Here is a 21392-nt window from a genome sequence, read left to right on the forward strand (position 1 = left end):
AGCACAAGTTAATGAAGAGGGCCATGATCACCCAGTTGCCTTCATCAGCAGGCGACTACTCCCCAGAGAGAAAAAATAGAGTGCCATTGAGAGGGAGGCCTTTGCTGTGGTTTGGTCCCTGAAGAAGTTGAGGCCTTACTTGTTTGGCACTCACTTCCGTGTACAAACTGACCACAGACCTCTCAGATGGTTGATGCAGATGAGGGGGGAGAACCCAAAACTGTTAAGGTGGTCCATTTCCCTACAGGGGATGGACTTCACAGTGGAGCACAGACCTGGGACTGCTCATGCCAATGCAGATGGCCTTTCCAGGTTTTTCCACTTAGCTGATGAGGACTACCAGGGTGTAGGTTAGTACCCATCACCTTTCATCTGGGGGGGGGCAGTGTAGGAAAGTCCTTTTTTTTTGCCTGATCACCCCCACTCTTTCTGGATAGGTACTGGTGGTTACTGACTCTTGGCTGTGCCCTGGGTACTGCTTACCAGTCCCAGGGCCAGTGCTCTGTGTAAAATGGATATGCAAATTAGGCTAATTATAATTGGCTAAGTTAACCTACCTATAAGTCCCTAGTATATGGTAGGGCATGTAGGTTTAGGGACCACAGCATAGGTGGTGCACACCTAGGTGCATTGCTGAGGTGCCCAGTGTCATTTTGAAAGCAAGCCTGCCTTGCTGGCTGCTTTTAAATTAAAGTTATATGCAAATTCGACTTTGGAATTAAAGGTACTTCCAAAGTCTTAAACTACCTTATTTTTACATATAAGTCACCCCCAAGGTGTGCCCTATGTGCCCCTAGGGCTGGGTGCCATGTAACTATAAGCAGGGACTTTATAAAAATAGATTTATAAGCCCTGGTGAGGTAAAAACAGCCAAATTCGTTTTTCCCTCATTGAAGTAAATGGCCTTCATAGGCTAGAATGGGCAGACTTTATTCTAAATTTTAAAGTCTCCTTAAATGTTACATACCAAGACTTTGGTATCAAATTGATTGTTATAATAAATCCCACAACTTCCAGTTGTTGGATTTAATATAACCAGTTCAGGTAAAAAGTTTTAGACTTTACCTAAAAAGTTGCCAATTTCAGCTCTGCATTGTTTTTGCTGCTGTGCTCTGATTGGCCAGCCTGCAGCAGCTTCTGCCAGGCTACTTTAATGAGGTGTGAAGTGGCCTGGCTTCACACAAAGGAATGTGCTTGGGGGAGAGAATCTCCCCTCAGCAGATGGTGAGGCAGGAAGGGGGAGGGCTGCCAAACTGGTCTTCAAAGGCAGAGAAGGACATCTGGAGCACCCAGCAACACCCCCACATCCTGCAACCCCAGACAGCTAGGTGCCCCCTTGATTAGATTAGGAGAGGGCAGGAGAGGGGTGTGTTTATGATTTTTAGCCACACCAGTGGGTGGGCTCAGCCAGATCTCTCCTCCAAAAATCAGATTCATCCATTTTGGATTTTTGGAGACTGTTGCCTTCTGGGATGGATTTTTGCCACACTTCCCAGGAAGTGGTCATCACTGGGGGACGACCCTGTCCCTGATTGGAGAACCAGGGCCCCCCTGCTTTTCACCCAGGAGCAAGGATAAAACTGGCAGACCTGCACCCACGCCTCAGATACCCACCAAATTTCAAGAAGAAGGAACTACAAGGAGAAGAAGGACTGCCCTGCTGGACCCCTGGCCTGCACCTGGAACCTGCACTCAGAAAGACTGCACCAGCTGCACACTTGGGCTTCACCACAAGAAGGACTTTGCCTGGCTTCCACTGGTTCAAGGAGGGACTCCCTGCTTGCTACAGGTGAAAAATTGCTATCCAGAGTCCCCTGCACCAACTCCTGAAAAAGTGACCAGCTGACCACTGTCCAGTGGCCAAAAAGGAGTTTGCGCCAGGTGCATTCTGGGAGTTGAAGTCCGCACTTCCCAAGGACCATCACAGAACTTCTGGACCCTTGGGGTGAGCTGTGGACCCCATAAGAACCTTAAAAGAACATCTGGGTGAAGCCCCAGAAGTTTGGAAAAGATTGGAGAATTTTTGAAAAAAAGCTCCATAAAGTGACCAACCCGACGCGGAAATTCTAGCCGGCTTGCCTCAACCGCGACCCGGCCTGACTTCGTGGTTCGTCCCGGTAAAGAAAAACATCCAAAAAAGAGACTAAGTCCGTACGTAAAAAGTTGACCGGGACCTTCCAGCCATCGTATCCGAGAAGGGCTCCACGGACGTCGGATCAAGATCCAGGTTTACCCCGGTCGAAGGATTTTCATCTCGAAAAAACGACTAAGTCCGAAGGTAAAAATCACCACCGAGGAAACCGACTTCGCGTATCCGGACAAGGGCTCCAGGAGGTCGGATCCAACTGGCAGGTTCGTCCCGGGGAAGAAAAACATCAAAAAAGAGACTAAGTCAGAAGGTAACTTTTTAACCGAGGCCTCCCGCGACTTGTAGCCGAGCAGGGCTCCATCGCGGTCGGCCTGAAAGTTTGACTTTGCCCCGGTCCTGGTGCAACCAGATGACCCGATTGGCGCTTTTTGTTTCTAAGCGCTAGAAAATAATAATACTTTAAAAATTCATATCTCCGGTTCCCCTGAACCGATTTTAATCGTTTTTGTGTCATTTTAAAGATAAAAATATAAGCTATTTTTATAAATTGGTTTTGGATTTTTAAACAGTTTCCTGTGTTTTATTTAATTACTGTTTTGTGATATTTGAATGCTTTACACTTTGTCTCCTAAGTTAAGCCTTGACGCTCGATGCCAAGCTACCAAGGGTAGAGCTGGGATTAATTTACTGAGACCTAACTGTACTTAAGTGGAGGTTTGTGGCTTGTTGCTAGGTGTAGGTACCTACCTGCCCTACCAATAACCCATTTTCCAACAGATTGTGTGAGCTTATGATGGGTCCACTTGAGGCCTATGGCCTGGCTGAGGTCATGGCAACAACACTGCCTCTAATGCTCTCAGTGGTGGTTTCACAGCTTGCATCTAGGATCCTGCTCTGTAATAATTTCTCTCTTTGATGGTGCTTGCGTGGTACCCCCCATTTGGATGCTAGAGTACTCCACTTCCAGAATTATGGGCATTCTCTGCTCTCACATGCAGTAAACTCCTCGAATAGGACCCTTGAAGTGGCACCCAATATGCGACTAGCACTGCCTGGACTATGATGCACTTTTTTCAGTGATGAATGTAGAAAGCATGGAAGCCTGTTCTCTTGTGTTACTACAGGTGCAGCCAAAAGTGAAGCTTCATTTTATGAAACAGTTAAACCAAATCACCTCCTTAACAGAACTTTAACTTCTAAGCAAGTAGGTTGCACTTTCCAGCAACTATACCAGCGATGGTAGGCACGGCTGATAGGCGTTGAAAGAGAAGGTGCCAGCACTTCTCACAAAGAGCATATAGTAAAACATACCAAGAGTGTGCCACTGTTAGGCACTTTGAAAAAAAGCAATGCGGATCAATTAATAACGGTTAGACCATGTTAGACGTTCAAATACCACTATGCAAGATGATTTGTGAATTTTACACAAATATCCCGTTCAGAAAATAAAGTGCAAAATAGTGTTTTGAAATCACATTCAGCCAGGTGTATGTGCCAAAACATGATGAGCTATAAATTCCTCTTAAAATCATCAGTCACCATTTGTCTACATGTACCTAGCTATCAAAATCATCAGTCACCATTTGTCTACATGTACCTAGCTATCATTTTGCTCTTTAGGGCTCTGTCTTGCTTTCTCTATTCACTCCCAATTAATCTCCCAATCTCTGCCACCTCTGCCTCTCTTAACCTTTTCCCCGCTATCTTTTTCTGTTTGCTGCTGCTTCTCTCTTCCCATTCCTGTCTCTCCTGCATTCTGTTGCTTTTTCTATTCTCTTTTCTTTCTCTTAATTATATCTCCTGTTCTAAAACTTCTCCTCTCTCTCTTCTCTTCTATCTTTTTTGTACTTCTCAATATTTTTATTCTCTCTCTAGCCCTCTTCTCCATAGAGCATGGCTGTGCATGGCTATTAGCAGCACCTGCCACCTTTCTTTGACCACTGTGCTTTTTGCTGTTCCCTAGTCCAAAAAGCCTACCATCCTCTGGGCCTCCTGAAACTGGAGAAGTCCTCTATGATCATGGAACAAAGAAGTTAATGCAATCTGCCCTTCATATCCCCACAAGTTGTCGTCAATTCCTATTGGACAGAACATCTGGGTGCATGAATTTGTTGGGTTTTAACTGCTGTAGGGCAGACGACCTGGTGACATCACCACACTACTTTTACAGAGTGGTGGACTTCAATGGGTCATCCACACTACTGGAAAAGAAAATGTTTCTGGTAAAAACACCACAAATGTTTTTTTTTTCCCAAAATCAAAGTTGTCACGAGAGGGAAATGCATCCCATGACTCCCATGTTTGACTTTTGTTTCGCTGGATTGTGTAGCTTACTGTGTGTATTGACGTCACACAGCAAAATGAAAGTGAAAGCAGATTGCGCTAATGGAATCTGTGGGGATCCACAAGTGTCCAACCACCCAGCGTTCCTACATTTCTCACGATAACAGTAAAATCCCACTTGTGTGCCTGAGGCTCCCTAAAGCCCCTAAGACACAAGAAAAGATCAAGGTTTGGCCTTGCAAATTGACCAGTTCTGGTAATGTGGGTAACTGTGATACTTAGGCCAGGACTTGGTCGGCACCCAGATAAACCTTCCAGACCCAAACATGTTTGAAAACAAGGTACCTAGAGAAATCTGGGTTGGTGTAGTGTGTATGGATTCCAATACCTTTTCTTACCCAGAATGGGCTAGAAAATTCCACACTGTGGCTTAATCACAGATTTTCCTCATATTTCGGTGAAGGGAAATTCTGGAATCTGTGAGGATTTATAAGATTCCTGCCACCCAGCCTTCCCCCACTTTTCCCATTAAAAACACTTCCCGAAATGTTCACCAAATAATTTGCATTTAGTACATTAATTACATGGGACATCATAAGAGCAACTTATCTGCTATGATCATAAATTAGATAAATGTAAAGCAAAATTTCATAGGTGTCAATGAAGTTCAAAAAGCAGATTCATACCACACAGATCTTAAATTATATTATACAAAAATCCGAAAATGTTAGTCAGTGTTCTGCAGCGATGTCTAAAGAGGTCAAGTATAATAGAAATACTTTCAGGCTCAATGCTCTGATTATGATTTCCACAATATTTGATTGAAGGAGAGGGTACTCAGTGCATTGACTGCGGCAGTGTTATCTAGATATTAAACCATTTTTAAAAGATAGTCTCTTATAGCAGCCTTTTGTGACATGACAGGCTACATTGGGGCATTTTAGATTCACACTACTGCTAGTTTGGGTATTTGCCCCCCTCTGCAGCAGGCACACAAATCTAACAAACTATGTGGCTCCTACAAACAAAAAACAATCTGTAGAGCAGATACCTAATCTCACCAGGTTATATTTCAGAACAGGCCAATGTAGGCTGGAACAATGTCAATCAAATATAAGTTGTAACTGATGATAACTTTGCTCCAGCACAATAGGCTAATCAAAGCACCATTCCATAGTGGAATCTGGAGCTTCCTGATTGGACACTGCTTCTGAATGACTGGTAGGTTGGGTTTCCTGACAGCTCCTCACATGAAATACTGTAGTGTCCGACAGTGGTCCATCATATCCTCTCTACTAAGCATCATCAACCTAACCTCTTTAGGCCTAAGATGGCCGGCCAAACTGACATGCACTCTTAAGTGCACTCCACTCCACTCTTCCTTCCCCCTCACATTGCCCAGCCCTGCCCCTCCCTGCGTACACTGGTTCAGCCAGCATCTAAAAAATAAAACAATAATTAAATACCATTTTATTTTTCAGCTGCTGGCTCTGGTACAGTGGTAATGTACGTCAGGGTGTTTCCAGTCTCACTCCACCCTCCAAGTATTTCAGGCTTCTCCCAGCTGTTGCTTTCTCTGTATCAAAATTAACTTCTCCTTTTTGGTATTCTTGGGCCAGAATGCATCTGAGGTCTTGGAATTCACAGAATCAAAGATTATAGTCATTGTTATCTCTGTGTGGAAATGGGCTAAACTTGGTACAGAGAAGAAATAGAATCTGAACTCATCGTAGGTCTGTCGTCTCTGAAAAATGGCTTCATTTCACTAATTCTTGGGGCATTGATGGACAGTTTGGCCTGCTGAATGCTGTCTTTCTTATTCCTCGGTAGTAAGGGGTCCTCTTACTTCCCCATCAATATAGGTTCATCTTCACACCATGGGGTATCTCTGTGGATGTGAGATGCCATGGTCTATGAAAATGACCCTGTCTTTAGGAGTGTCCTACTAATGATAGGGTATCCTTTAAATCCTTTCGCGGTCCCTCATATAAGGCTGTCATGCGCCATCATTATTGGCCCACACAACTTCTTTTATTAGCTGCTGGAAGTGACTGATTTGCAAAATAACCGCCTTAAAGAAAGAAGCCCTTTATGTGCTGCCTGCTGTGTTCACTTTTTTCCCCAATAATTGGGGTGGGTGTGGCATAAGAGAGCCTTTCATTAGGTGAGACAACACAAAGTGACTTTGAGTGTATCTTGGGAAAGCTGTAGGACCCTTGAAAGAGAGTCAAATGCCAATGAGCATGAAAGGGTTGAAACATTAATAGATCACCTGTGAGAGAGGCATGGGTGCACGTGGGCAGGTTTCTGATTGAGCACAACCACCTATAGAAGTTCCACTGTTGGATATAAAGTTCAGGTTGTGAATTGATTCAGGCATATGAGTAAATGTGCCCTTTCCTATCTTGCCAATTGAATGTCATCTTATATTTTTGCAGTAGTTTGGCAATAGGTTACAAAAGATGCTTGGCAGGTTCCATGGGTAATATTTTGGGCCTGGCAAACTGTCAAGCTGGGCTGAAGGATATGGCTCCTATAGGAGTCCCAGTCATCCCAACTACTCCCCAAAAAGATGTTATTCTAGGAAAAAGACTCAACTGGAATGTGAGAGGAAAAAAGGGGAATGGAAGGATAAACCAAAGCCAGCATGGTCAGTTTGCGGGTCTTTATTTATGTGGCCCTCATGGTCTTTGTTAATGCAGTAAGAGAAAAATAGCACAAGTGTAAGTATTTTCACATTTACATCATAAGGGAAACTGGTTTCTGAACTTACTAAGCTTCAGGGTGATGAGGCAATGATAAGCGTGAACGGACAGGAATGTGCTGTATTGAACATCATATGGCACATTCCTGGGTTTCCTTGCAATGGCGCACTTTTGGCTACCTAGCGCCAACACAGGTTCCCTAGCATCATGGTGCAAGAGTGCCTGCATTGCAAGCAGGATTGTTTTTGTGCAGGAAGGGACAGAATTCAGCACACATAGAAAGAGGAAAAACAAGAAGAAATAAATATATTTCTCCCTGTTACGTCTCCCCTGGGAGGTGTAGCATTATGATGCATTCCCAGAACAACCACTTATGGTAAATCTGGGATTGTGCCAAAATAATGGTGAATCTGGGATTGTGCAAAAATACTTGGGTGGATGTGTGAAAACACCCATGCTCCACCCATGTTGCACCTCCTTGCCACAGAATAGCGCAAGGCAGCAATTTGCGCTGCCTGTGTTACTCCAGAACTATGAAGCCATGCAATATGGACTTAGTGGCTTGGTAAATCTAACTTAGGTTTTGGTTCCATGGTGCAAGGTTGACCCTAAACCCTTAACAAATCTTGCTCTTAGTGTCTCTAGACTAGACGAAGGTCCAGCTTATCTTCCCAACCTCCTCCGCCGTGTCTTGAAGAGTTTTCTATTCTTTCCTTTGCCGAACTTGCTTGTGTTTGTGAGTGGGTAGGAGATTGAGATAAAGTCTGCTTCCTATTGAGTCATGCATATTTGTTCTGTGACTCCTGACATCCAGAAAGAAGTACCGTGTGGCAGGACTAGTTGCCTTATTCCTCCCTTGACTTTTGTGATCTTTTTGGTAGTCTAATATTGCTCTTATGTTGACTGGGAGTGCAAGAATAGTAAAAGGTCATGTATTGACTGTCTTTGACTGGATAAAAGGATGTCTCAGTCCTATACCATTGGCAGTCTAGATATGGCACTCTTCCCCCATTACATCTTGAATTAATTGCGAACACTGTGAAGTAGTCGCTGAATCAGTGTAGTGTAGCACAATAAGGCCCAGATTTATGCTAGCTTTGCGCTGAATTAACGTAATTTTTTTTACACTTATTCAGCGCAAACCTAACTCCATATTTATACTTTGACGCTAGACCAGTCTAGCGCCAATGTTATGGAGTTAAAGTCATTTTTAGCTAGCGGGAAACTACCTTGCGTCAATGAGATGCAAGGTAGGCGTTCACAGGCAAAAAATGACTCTAAGGCCCAGGCGCCTTATTTATCCTCCCGTGCAAAAATGGTGCATGGGAAGGAGGTGGGTCTAAATAATGGTGCTAAGCTTGCTTAGCGCCATTATTTAATGCCTGGGTCAGGGCAGACGTTAGGGGACCTGTGGGCCCATTTCCATAGTGGAACACTATGGAATAAGTCCACAAGTGACCTCTCCAGTCCCCAGGGATACCCACACCCACACAAGAGGGACAGCGGAGGATGGGGAACACCCAACCAAAATAAGTATAGGTAAGTAGAGGTAAGAATTTTGCATTATTTTTTAAAAGTAATTGGGGGCCCTGAAATGCGCCCCCACATGGCACTGGGTGCAATGGCCATGGCCAGGAGACCCTTGTCCCCTGTGATGGCCATTGGAGTGGTGGGCATGACTCCTGTCTTTTACAAGACAGGAGTCGTGGTATGGTACGTTTTGCGTCACCAAATGACGCTGGGCTGGTTAGAGTCATCATATTTGACTCTAACCAGCCGAACACATTTTTTTGGTGCAAAACCCCCTTCTCCCATAACGCCACCCCACCCCACCCGGCTAACATAACTTTCATTGATGTTAGCCCACCCTTTGCGCCGGATTGCGCCATTCCATAAATAAGACGTCGGCCGGCGTCTTGGAATGGTGCAAGCCAGCGGGAAACTTTTTCAGGCACATTAGCGCAGTTTTGCGTGAAAAAGTATAAATATGGGCCTAAGTATGATCCAAATTACATGATGACTATGGTACAAAAACAAATTATTAGAAATAGTCCCTTATGGGCAATATGACTGAATGTTATTTCAGGGATACTCCTACTAAATATGCTATAGGCCATAAATGACTGATAAACTATTATACCTCAATGAAAGTAATGCCAAAGTTTCACCACATTAGCAACTGGCATACAAACATTTAGCACACCATAGAAAAGTATTGAATTGAACACATGCACTTTGTAAAACATTATGATAATAAAATCTTAACAATGGGCTAGTTACATATGAATCATATCTAGATGTTAAAAAATCAATAAAGGCCAAGCTTAGTAAGCTTAAAGAGATGAAAACAATCAGCATTACTTTCTCCATTCTTACCTCCTTTGCTCTTAGTTCATGACACGACAAATTATCTTAACTACTATTGCAGACATTTATAGTGTTTAATAATGTTAAACATAACACCAATGAGAGAGCTAATCAGCTTCACTTTGCCAAAGCTTGTGGTCTGTTGGGGTATGTTGGTATTAGGTAACAGTAAAGAGCGTGAAGCAAAGGGGGCTGATGGTGAAATAGATGCAGACGAAGCTATTTGGTTGGAAAGAGAAAAACACTGAGCCGCAAAGGTGTTTTTTACAGGGGCAGAGGGAAAAAGAGAGAGAAATAAAGATACCAGTGGGAAGCGACAGAGGATAACTGGGTAGGTGGGGAGTGAAAGATGGGAGGGAGCAAAAGAGAAAATGCAGTATGGTAGACAGCTGAGACAGCATGATTGAGAGAGAAAAAGACAAAAAGAGAAAGTGAAAGAGAGACAAAGAGCTATGAGGGGGAGCTTGAGAATTGGTGACCATGGTATTCACTTCCATCAGTGCTGAATCCCAAATATCCCTGAAAAAAGCACAAGAACAAATGTCAGCAGTAGAAAGGCACACTCGTCCAATCCCAAATAAGGTGAAACTTAAATGCTTCAGGGCACAAAACAAGAACAAGGAGGAAAGAAATCAAAGCTGGAGCAAAGAACTGAAATAAACAACAAAGTCATCCATTCATGACGAAAGGGTGACCTAGAAGCCCACTTGAAACATATTATAAAGTATTGGTTTACAATGCGGTCTTCAAGCGGTCTGTAGCAAGACTACAAAAAAGAGATTGGTGGAATGCTTGAATTATAGTCAGGCCCTGGAAACTACTAGGCACATTCCAGCCCATTATATTTTGCCCACTGTGTCACTTCATACAGGAACTAAACATATGCAACTCAGACTTTGTGTTGGTCCAATATGATCAGTTCACTGAGGAGGCTCAAAAGGGCTGCAGCTAGCCTGACATTCCTTCTTTTGCTTTCTAGAGGATATAGTGCCTGCCCGTTTGGGCTGTATATTTCCTACTGAAGTAGAACTACATCTGTACTGCATCTGACTGGTCTCTATAGTACATTGAATGGGGAAAATACAATGGTCTAGAATGTCAAGCATTCCAACTATAATCTTATTTGTTTTTTTTGTTTGTTTAAATATAATTGTAACTGTTGCATATAGCACATTCTGCTTATGAGACAAGGATTGCACATCAGTGTCGCCAGTTGTGATCTACCACTGCAGGCTATGATTTTCCCAACCTGGATTGAAACAGTGGGTTATTTAACAATTGACGGAAATTATATGCATCTTGTTGGCTCCGGCATCAAATTAGGCAAACCGTGTGAGAAAAACATGGATCTTTCCCCAAGCGAATTTCTTCAAATAGGATATAGTAAACGCTGGTAGCTTAGTGACATTTTCAGTGTGCTGTTGTGAGGAAGAGGGTTCTGGTCCACTTCACTCGTCTAGATTGTTTTGATTTTGGACTACCCAATTTTTAGATCTCTGCTGTAGCCTTTGCTGACCGTGTTACTCACTGTAAGCTCTGCAACAATGGATTTGAGTTCTAACCATCTGTGCCCACCTTTTACAATAAGGTCCCCTGCTATACAGCGAGTCTAAGAGGATTTGTGCTGGTTACACGAGAAGGTGCATGCACATGCATTTACACCCACAAGCAAGCTGAGTGGAATGCTGTCTAACTCAGATCAGTATCCGCAGACATGTAAGCAACACAAAAGGATGATGGACTGAGTGTTGAAACTTTTCAAACACTCACCCCCAGTCACATACCTGAATTTAATCCATCGTTCTTCTGCTCACCATGTCACCCAGTTTGGACCCAGTCATATGTAAATGAGTTTGACCCTGTCACCCATGGGAACAGTCCAGCCCGAACTGCCAGGCCAGGTCCTTCCTGGACCAGAAACAAGCATCCTAGGATCAGTTTCAGGGTATCACCCTTCATCAACCAGGCTAGCTTGAATCCAGTAGCACAGTGAGCAAGGGAGCCACATCTGGGCATACCCTTCCCACTTAGGGCAACTTAAGCAACACAAAAGGATGATGGACGGAGTGTTGAAACTTTTCACCCCCAGTCACAGATCTGAGTTGAATCCATCATTCTTTTGCTCACCATGCCACCCCAGTTTGGACCTAGCCATATGCAAATCAGTCTTGACCCTCTTCCCCATGGGAACAGTCCAGCCTGTCATAGGTGGGACTTTAACAAATTGTTTATTGCCTGTGAAGGCCTTATAATTGAAAAGGCCATTTAAAATGCCCATTTCCTTTTGAATATAGTGTGAGTCTATAGTGCTTTGCTGTGAGCATGTAGAGCTCTACTGTATTCACACTGGAGGTGAAAACTCCAACCGATATCAACCTTGCATTGACTCAATCTAGAGAAAAGATGAATGTCTCTATAAGTTTTAAATGGGCCAGAGTGCAAATATAATGTTGATTGTATCATATTTCACTCATTCATGTTCTTTGTGTATTGCAGTATTGTCTTGAGTCAGACCCTTATGAGATTCAGGCTTTGAATTAACTGGTGGGCAAAGTTGTACGGCTTGGGAAGTGCAGGTGGGGCTGTAACCTGCCTTTGTGGCAAAGGGGTGGCAAGGAAGGAAAACCCTCAAGCAAAAGAGATTACCATGATCCCTGACAGAAGCACAGATCTTAGGGTATGGGCAGCCCCCACCTGCTGGAAGGAGGCAGCTGGGTGCCGGAGCTGCAAAGAACTCTTAAGAAAAGGCTGAGGAGATAAAAAAAAAGCAGGAAGGCAGACCCTGAGCCCTCACTCTCCGGAGGAATAAGATTTTGAAAACAAGTTACAGGAAGACCTAAAAACTTTAGAGATCAGAACAATTAGAACTCTACTGGTGGAGCAGAACGCCAAAGAAGGCCATCTGTAGGCCCCACCCACCTGGGTCTGAGGTACTGTATAATTTTACTGCTCATTTGCGGCATATACAGGTGCTGCTTGGCTGGAAAAAGGGGCACAATTTACTCCTAAGGGGAGGTCCAACGATCCAGAGAGAAAGTAAGGGAAAGAGCACGCATAGCATCTCCAGCTTCCCTTGTCATCTACTTCTGGAGAGATCTAGTTCCCTAGGGGAAACCATCTTGGAAGCGGAGGCTCACACTCTAGAACTCTTTCAACTCTACCGGAGGTATCGCTGGGGTATCACCTCTCCCTAATAAATAGGGTTGCCGAGGGATGCCAGAGCCCCCGGAAGCATGCCTGGGTGCATCACCCACTCTATGTGCTCGTGCCAGGGGAAGCAGGCAGCGCACAACAAACCAGTACTCGTCCGCACTGACCCTGGTTGGAGAAAGAGGAAAGTGGTCTCCTGCACCAGCGCACAAGAGCCATGCCAGGCAGGCAGGTAGCCGGCCAAGACAATGAGGTCTGTGGAGTTCGCATGCATCCCCCATGGCAGGTGCTCCGCTTAGGGCCAGGACACCCTGTAAAAATAAAAACTCAGGCCAGTGACCGCTTTAATATTGGTTAGAGAAGAGGAAAGAACAAGAACATATGGAAAGTACAAAACAAACCTGCCTACAATGGTAGGTTTGGGAGGTTACCTAAGCTGTGGAACCTTTCTTTTGTGTGCAGATTGTGAGGCCCTTTTGAGCGTGTCACCATAGGCTTTTCCATCTGCCATTCCTGCATACATTTGTTAGTTTGTGCATAGTATTTAGTAGTGGGTAATAAAGCACATTTCCTTTTTTATATGAAACATCACTGACTGTATAGCAAGTTATGAAATGTTATTTGTCCCCTTACAGCTACAGTGGAGATAGCACTGGCTGTTCACAAGAATACCATCTCAAATATCTGAATCCAGAAGCCAAACAATTTCCTGTTGCATAGTTTTTCGTATAGTGATCTTTGCCGAAGGGCACTTGAACCACACCTGTGCATACGGGTATACATGGCCACTATGAATGAGCTTATGTATTTGCAAAATAGTTTTGCCGGGTTTCTTTAAAAGGACAATAACAGCGGCGGTACAGATTTCCTTTTCATCTTCAGGCCTCCCACATCAGCACATGCGTTCTGCAAGGCTCAGAGGCAAACATGTACCAAAATAGGTTATAAAATTGGTCCGCGCGGTACTTACAAAGCATTGCATGCTGATGATGTCATTGGCAGCGTAAATGCTAAGCATGATGTCATTGTTTGAAGGCCTGCGGTGTCTTGCATGACATTTGTACTCCATGGACACCCTCCTGTACAGATTTCTAGGCACTGACAACCATCCATGGACAAACAGTGTATGAAGTGTCATTTCTGCAAAATGGCACCTATAATGCATTGGGAAATCATAGATTTATTTTGCTCATTGTTTGCACTAGCTTTCATTGGGCAGTAGGATTTCACACAAAGCCAGGGTGCACTATGTTCGTCGATCTGGCTTTGCATGCATTCCTAAGGATGTTTACGCTGATCCCACCCAGTTATGTTCCCTTTGCATACATTAACAGTGTGTTTGCAAGAAGAGACCCAAAGCCATTTCGCACAAGATTGTGTTGCGTGAGTAAAAGAATAGTAATTACAGTAGGAGTTCATTATGAGGGCCCCAGAGTTAGGTGTGTTAAATCCACCCCTACAAACTTAATCATGCCATGGCTATAAGTAACACAGGGGGTGGGCGAGTTAATGCATAATTACTGGTTGAACTGTGTGGTTCAATTGAGAGGTTCCATTTCACTTGTTGAAACTGTTTTCGTATGTAAGACGCTCTTTCACCATAAAATGTGTAGTAAAATCACAAATAAATAAATAAATACATGAAGACTTACTGGGGAATCAATAATTACACATCCTATTGCCCCAGTAATCCCTAATTTATTTATTATTATATTTTAGGAGCAATAAATGCCAGGGGATAAGATTCTATTGGCCAGATACACGAAGCATTGTACCGGTCGCAAAAGGCTCATCGCTTTTTGCCATGTTCACAAGGCAAATTGAGACTCAAAAACTTGTTACCGATTCACATTTTGATTTTGTGATTCAGTATTAGGAAGGGGTGTGTTTAGGGCAACCTTTCCTAATACCAAATAGCACTGGTATATATGATTTTTTTGTGACAGGACTGCAGTCACAAAATATTAATAGAGGTGGTAACACATCCGCAAATAGGAAGGGGTCCCCAAGGGACCACTTCACCTTTGTGAGTGTGGGTGAAAAAATCTTTTGAGAACTTTTCATTTTAGTTTTTGCAATGTACCCAGTTTTCATTTAAGGAAAATGGACTGCATTACAAAAAAATGCTTTATTTAAAAAGCAATCCGAGACATGGTGGTCTGCTGACCCCATCAGGCCACCATTCCTGTTTTTGTGGCCATTTCCAATGTGTCTCAAATTGCGACCTACCCCATGAATATAAATGAGGCAGGAATGAGGCAGCTCCCTTGCAACCCATTTGGGAATCGCAAACAGTATATAGGCCTCTGTAGTGCATTGCAGTTTGAAATTTCCTAATAGGGAATCACAAAAAATGTTACGATTAGAAAATCACAAACTACGTTTTTCATACATCTGGCCCTAGGTGATGTATACCTTTTTAACAGCCAATATTGAGGGCTAGATTTATCAACAGTGCAGTGCAAAGTTACCAAAACTGATGCACATCTGTACAAAGCATTGATTTGGTAATTACTTTCCTGTGTGAACCTGTTTCTTTTTTAGCCTTCACAATTTTTCTTTGATGCAAATCATTTTGGAATCACTCGCATTTGTGTTTTTTTAAATCCTAAATTTTCACTTTGACATCTTTGACATTTTGATTGAATGTCATTGTGGTTTTAGATTTTCCATGCCTTTGCCTAAGTAAATTGCGTTCTTTTAAATTTTACTTTTTGACAGATTTTCCATGCCCATTACCTGAATGTTATTTATAAAAACTCTATATGCATTTCTGCCCAAGTTGTTCTTCATTTTTGGGTACCATGTAACTGTGATTTTCAAACTCTAAAACTGTTAGCCCCTAACTTGAGATACCTCATCTCACTAACAATGGGGTTCAAAAATAGAATGTTGCATAAATCTTAATTGCAAGGTAACTAAAAGATCCCAAGTCAATGGGGGGATAATTTCTACAGACCAGGGATCGTCCAATTACAAACCATTGTACTGTTGTTCTTTACTTTGATTGGTTCAGTTGTTCAACATGCTTAAAGATACAGTGCAAGGATTTTTGATGCAATAGATGGCGTGGCATTTTGCTGCTTCTTCTTGCTGGTAGTTGAGGGACATTGTGAGGTAACAGAGGCAATTTGATTTGTTCTAGAATCTGCCCGGAATGATTATAGGCTCCAGAATGTAGTGATTTGTTAAATCAAAAACTACGAGTGGTAACACAGTATTCCAAGGTTACACAATCACTCTATCTATGTGCTAGAAAAGGCTGTCATGATGGCATGAATGCATCATCTGTTCTTTCCTATGTTGTGGCATCTATTTTTCTGTTTTAGATGACTTCTAGGAGGAATTATGTTATGGCTGGAAGATAGGTCAACTCTTTAAACTAGCCTTGAATGGTTGTCCATTTCTATAGGTTTTCTTGAGCACCAGGAGGGGCTCCTGGGTAATGAGCCGGGTGTACGACAGGGGCTATCCATGGGACATGGTGTTCAATACCCGCTTCAAGAATTGGTTTCGGAATTCCCTGCCCACTAGCATCGCCATCTGGATGACGAACCGGAAGATGAACTCCTGGTTTGACCATGCCAACTACGGCCTGCACCCCGAGGACAGGTATGTTCAGTGGAGGAGTCTGAGATGCACATCAACCCCAGACATTTGTTTCTAATGTTCTCTGTATGTTCATACTCTGCTTTTCTTAAAACCAATTACTATAGTAAACTCTCCTCTCTTTTAAGGTAGCTTTTCACTAGATGAAAACTAGAGTGGGCTTGAGCAAGAACAAACCTGAAATGTAACCACCAACAGCCTTTGATGGTTTGCAAAGAGCATGACCTATGTCTCTCATAAACCCCTAATGTACGATCACTTCTACAAAGTCTGTCAGGGAAGGTTCTGTGTGATAACATAGCGTGCAAAAAACTGTGAGGCCAAATCATAAAGGCAGTTATGAGTATGTGAAGTAGTATGGTACATTCACACATCAATGCCTTTATGAATCATATTCGACATGTCCAGCTCCCTAGTAGCAAAAATGCAGAGAGGCGAATATCCTTTCTATTTGGACTAACTGCACATGCATATTCCCTTTGTGTGCATTTTTTCCCCATTTTAAATGTTTTATGGTCAATTCACACAGGCATCACAAGATGCATTTCGCCCCCCCTTTTTCTTACAAGTTTACATGATTTTTATTCTGGTTTCTGTTACACCCTTTGTGTGAATATTTGGCAGTGGCATGGGATCGATGAATAGGAGTGAAGGTATGCTACTTAGGAATATGAGGTAGCATAAACATATGACAACTTAAAAACTGCATATCTTGTGTTGTGTTGGCAATTATGTAGCACCTCATTCATATTTGAAGCCAGAAACCAAAAAGAAGTGACACTGGTGAACAATCCAAGATCAAAACAAATATTTAAAAATCACGTTTAAACATCCTGTTTATCAGGAACAAGTGGTGAATGCAAAAGCAAACAGAATTCTTCACATCCTTTATACTCCTTAAGAAATACTCACAAGATAATTGATTGTTCAGGGCGACACACTAAGGATTCGCCCTGACCATTTAGACTGCACCATGAATGATCTGAGGATTCTTAGTGATCCAGACCTGCCACCTGGACTGCTCCACATAACCAAAACAAGGAAACTCTGTCCTTTTTCTGTTATTAGGCCCCACCACTATATGGTGACCCAAGGCTCTTGCCTTCCCTCGCTTTAGAGAACCCCAACCCTTTGACTCCACCAACAGTGGAGTCATTTTTTGTTTAAATGTGTGTGTAAGCGGGAGGAAACACTAGAAGAGCACTCTCAGATAAGAAATCCTACTGTGTAAAGACTGGTTGAGGCACAAAAAATAGATATTAGGATTTCAGGTACAGAACATGCAGGCCTCGCCAATAAAGTCCCCTGAAGGCTTTTTTAGGTTTCACCTGCAAGGCGCTTGCGCTGTACTTGCAAAGTCATATGTTACTAAAAATAAAATCTTTAAAGGGACTAAGAATCCGCCCCTACTTTGCGCTTTACTTACCTGAACTTCCCGTTTGTTCTTTCGAACATCGCTCTGTCTCTTGATTTTACTTGCTTTTTATTGACTTGCAGGTCACTTCTTGCTCTACTGCTCTTCTGTTCTGCTTCCTGTTCTGCTTTTGCCATTGCATGGAGTGCGTCTAAAGTACACCTTCTGGTTTTTGGTGATTGGTTACTTGTTAGTGTTTATAGGCAAAAAGATAAACTGAACACAAGTCAATTCACGTTGAAATGTGTGTAAACATGTCGGCCATCTTGCAATGGAGTATAGAGTGCAGATGCAAAGTAAGCAGCAAGTAGGCTCATTCTGTTGTGTTTTTCATTACTTAGGCCCTCATTCCAACCCTGGTGGTCATAGACCGCCAGGGTGGCGAATGACGGAAGCACCGCCAACAGGCTGGCGGTGCTTCGATCGTCATTCTGACCGCGGCGGTACAGCCGCGGTCGCCCAGCCGGGTCCGGTGGTTTCCCGCCGGATTAACCCCGGCTGGGAGAATCCTCCATGGCGGCGCTGCAAGCAGCGCCGCCATGGGGATTCTGACCCCCTTCCCGCCAGCCTGTTTCTGGCGGTTTTCACCAGCTTCACAGGGCCCCATGAAGCTTTTCACTGTCTGCTTAGCAGACAGTGAAAAGCGCGACGGGTGCAACTGCCACCCGCCGGGGTCAGAATGACCCCCTTAATCCCTTTGCAGCCAAGGACGTAATGGTTACGTCCTTGGTTGCGTCTCTGAGGTGCCAAGGACGTAACCATTACGTCCTTGGACCGGCTCATGGGGGTAGCAGTAGCGCTCCTCCCATGAGCCTCACCTTCACACCCACAGGGCAGGGATGGAAGGGGAATCACTTGCCTTTAAACCTCCCCCCCACCACCACCCCCTGTGGCGATTGCGCGCTGACCTCATCAGAGGCAGCCCCCAGCATCCTGCACAGATCGAAGAGAAATGCTTTAGCATTTCTCCTCCAATCACGTAGAGGGTGTGAGAGAGGCATCAAAGGAAAGGAAAAGCCTATCCTTTCCTTTGATGGCTCTCTCAGCGATGCGATCAGGCAGCAGAAATGCCTACTAGACACCAGGGAGTTTGTATTTTTGGTATTTCTGAATAAGGGGAGCAGCTTCTTGGGCAAGGACTGCTCCCCAGGGGCGCAAATTTTTTAGGCCATTTCTGCCCCCCTTGGGACCGATCGGCCTATTATAATTAGGCCGGTCAAACCGCTAGACACCAGGGATTATTTATTAATTTATTTTTGTTTTATTTATTTAGATGTGACAAGGGTTGCTTCCCTGGGGGCAAAATTACTTTAGGCCACTCTGCCCCTTTGAGGGCAGATCAGCCTATTTTTATTATGCCAATCTGCCCCAAGGGGAGCAGAAACCACTAGACTCAAGGGATTTTTTTAATAGGTCAGTTTCACAGGAAGAGGAGCGACTCCTTAGGCAAGGGTCACTCCCCTAGGCACCTAGACACCAGGGATTGGTGTGTGTGTGTTGTTTGTTGGGGCAGCCCCTTGGGCAAGGGTCGCTCCCCATGAGGGCACATTACTGTTGCCCATATCTGCCCCCTTGGGAGCTGATTGGCCTATTTTTGGAAGGCCTATCTGCCCCCAAGGGGGGCAGAAAGCCCACCAAAGACCAGGGAAGATTTTGTTTTTTTTAAAAGAGGGTGGGGGTATGGCCATACCCCCCCCAAATAAATGGGGCCAAAGCTATTCTGACCACCACTGGGCAGATGGGGCAATTACTCCCGCTCCACCCCTGGGGGGTGGTTGAAAGCCTACTAGATGCCACAGAATAAATAAAAAAAATAGTGGGGTGGTGGCTACCAACCAGTATGGGCATGGTTATACCCCCACCCAACCGAAGGGGTGACAGTCATTCAGCTTTCCCCTGCACACTAAAACATCTTATCCCACGGCAAGCAAGAGGACATTTGATTATTTTGGGTTTTGGTTTTACATTTGGGCCAAGAGAGCTTGTCTTACTCTCAAAACCGTCTCACGTGGAGTAGTGAGGGGTGCCCTTTTTGGACTTTGGGACGCTGTCATGTAGAAACATCCACAAGATCTAGACACATCTGAAAACTAAACATCTGGGTGAGTCCAAGGTTGTGTGCTTCACATGCGCACCATTTTCTTACCCACAATGCCCTGCAAACCTCCAACTTTGCTGGAAATCACACATTTTCCCCACTTTTTTGTGATGGAACCTTCCGGAATCTGCAGGAATCCACAAAATTCCTACCACCCAGCATTGTCGCATCTATACCGATACAAATTCTGCCCCAATTGTCAGCCTAAAAATGTTTTTTTTCCAAACTGGACCTGCTTTGGTTCCCATCAATTTTGACATGTTTCTGGTTCTTCCCTATCACAGGCACTTGGCCCACCTACACAAGTGAGGTATCATTTTTACCAGGAGACTGAGGGGAACGTTGGGTGGTCCCACACAGAAATGTGGGAAAATGTGATTTTTTAGCTAACTTTGAGGTTTGCTGAGGATTCGGGGTAAGAAAACACTGGGGATCCACGCAAGTCACACCTCCCTGGACTACCTCGGGTGTCTAGTTTTCAGGAATGAGAGGGTTTGGTCGGTATCCCTATATGGCTGCTGAGCCCAGGACTAAAAACACAGGTGCCCCCCGCAAAAACAGGTAGTTTTGTATTTCATAATTTTGATGTGTCCACATAGTGTTTTGGGGCATTTCCCAATGTTTGATAGGTTTTCCTAGGTGCCGGCTGAGCTAGAAACCAAAATCCACAGCTAGGTACTTTGCAAAAAACAGCTCTGTTTTCTTTGGGAAAATGTGATGTGTCCACGTTGTGTTTTCGGGCATTTCCTGAAGCGGGACTAGGTCTCCCCACACAAGTGAGGCACCATTTTTATCTTGAGACTTGAGGGAACGCTGGGTGGAAGGAAATTTGTGGCTCCGCACAGATTCCAGAACTTTCAGTCACCGAAATGTGAGGGAAAAGTGGTTTTTTTTGTGCCAAATTTTGAGGTTTGCAAAGGATTCTGGTTAACAGAACCTGGTGTGAGCCCCACAAGTCATCCCATCTTGGATTCCCCTAGGTGTCTAGGTTAAAAAAATGCACAGGTTTGGTAGGTTCTCCTAGGTGCCGGCTTAGCTGGAGGCCAAATCCACAGCTGGGCACTTTGCAAAAAACAAGTCTGTTTTCTTTGGTAAAATGTGATGTGCCCACGTTGTGTTTTGAGGCATTTCCTTTCACGGGCACTAGGCCTACCCACACAAGTGAGTTACCATTCTTATCTGGGGCATTGGGGAAATTCTGGGTGGAAGGAAATTTGTGGCTCCTCTCAGAATCCAGAACTTTCAGTCACCGAAATGTGAGGAAAAAGTGTTTTTTTGTTTTGCCAAATTTGGAGGTTTGCAAAGGATTCTGGGTAACAGAACCTGGTGAGAGTCTTACAAGTAACCCCATCTTGGATTCCCCTAGGTGTCTAGTTTTCAAACATGCACAGGTTTGGTAGGTTTCCTTAGGTGCCGGCTGAACTAGAGGCCAAAATCCACAGCTAGGCACTTTGCAAAAAACAGCTTTGTTTTCTTTGGGAAAATGTGATGTGTCCACGTTGTGTTTTGGAGCATGTCCTGTTGCGGGCACTAGGCCTACCCACACAAGTGAGGTACCATTTTTATGGGGAGACTTGGGGGAACGCTTAGTGGAAGGAAATGTGTGGCTCCTCTTAGTTTCCAGAACATTCTGTCACCGAAATGCGAGGAAGAGTGTTTTTTGGGCCAAATTTTGAG

At 44.0% G+C, this 21392-nt stretch overlaps 1 protein-coding gene across 8 annotated transcripts in view; it reads left to right on the forward strand.

The window, feature by feature from the left end:
* The window catches only part of LOC138293019 (dimethylaniline monooxygenase [N-oxide-forming] 2-like), a 284486-nt gene that overhangs the window by 143407 nt on the left and 119687 nt on the right, over positions 1-21392 (forward strand). For all 8 annotated transcript variants that reach the window (XM_069231988.1, XM_069231987.1, XM_069231990.1 and 5 more), the window contains exon 6: positions 16007-16206. In XM_069231988.1, the coding sequence (XP_069088089.1) occupies positions 16007-16206 (200 nt within the window). The remainder of the gene's footprint in view (positions 1-16006; positions 16207-21392) is intronic.

This window comes from Pleurodeles waltl, chromosome 4_2 (genome assembly GCF_031143425.1).
Source record: "Pleurodeles waltl isolate 20211129_DDA chromosome 4_2, aPleWal1.hap1.20221129, whole genome shotgun sequence".
In the NCBI taxonomy this organism is placed as follows: Eukaryota; Metazoa; Chordata; class Amphibia; order Caudata; family Salamandridae; genus Pleurodeles; species Pleurodeles waltl.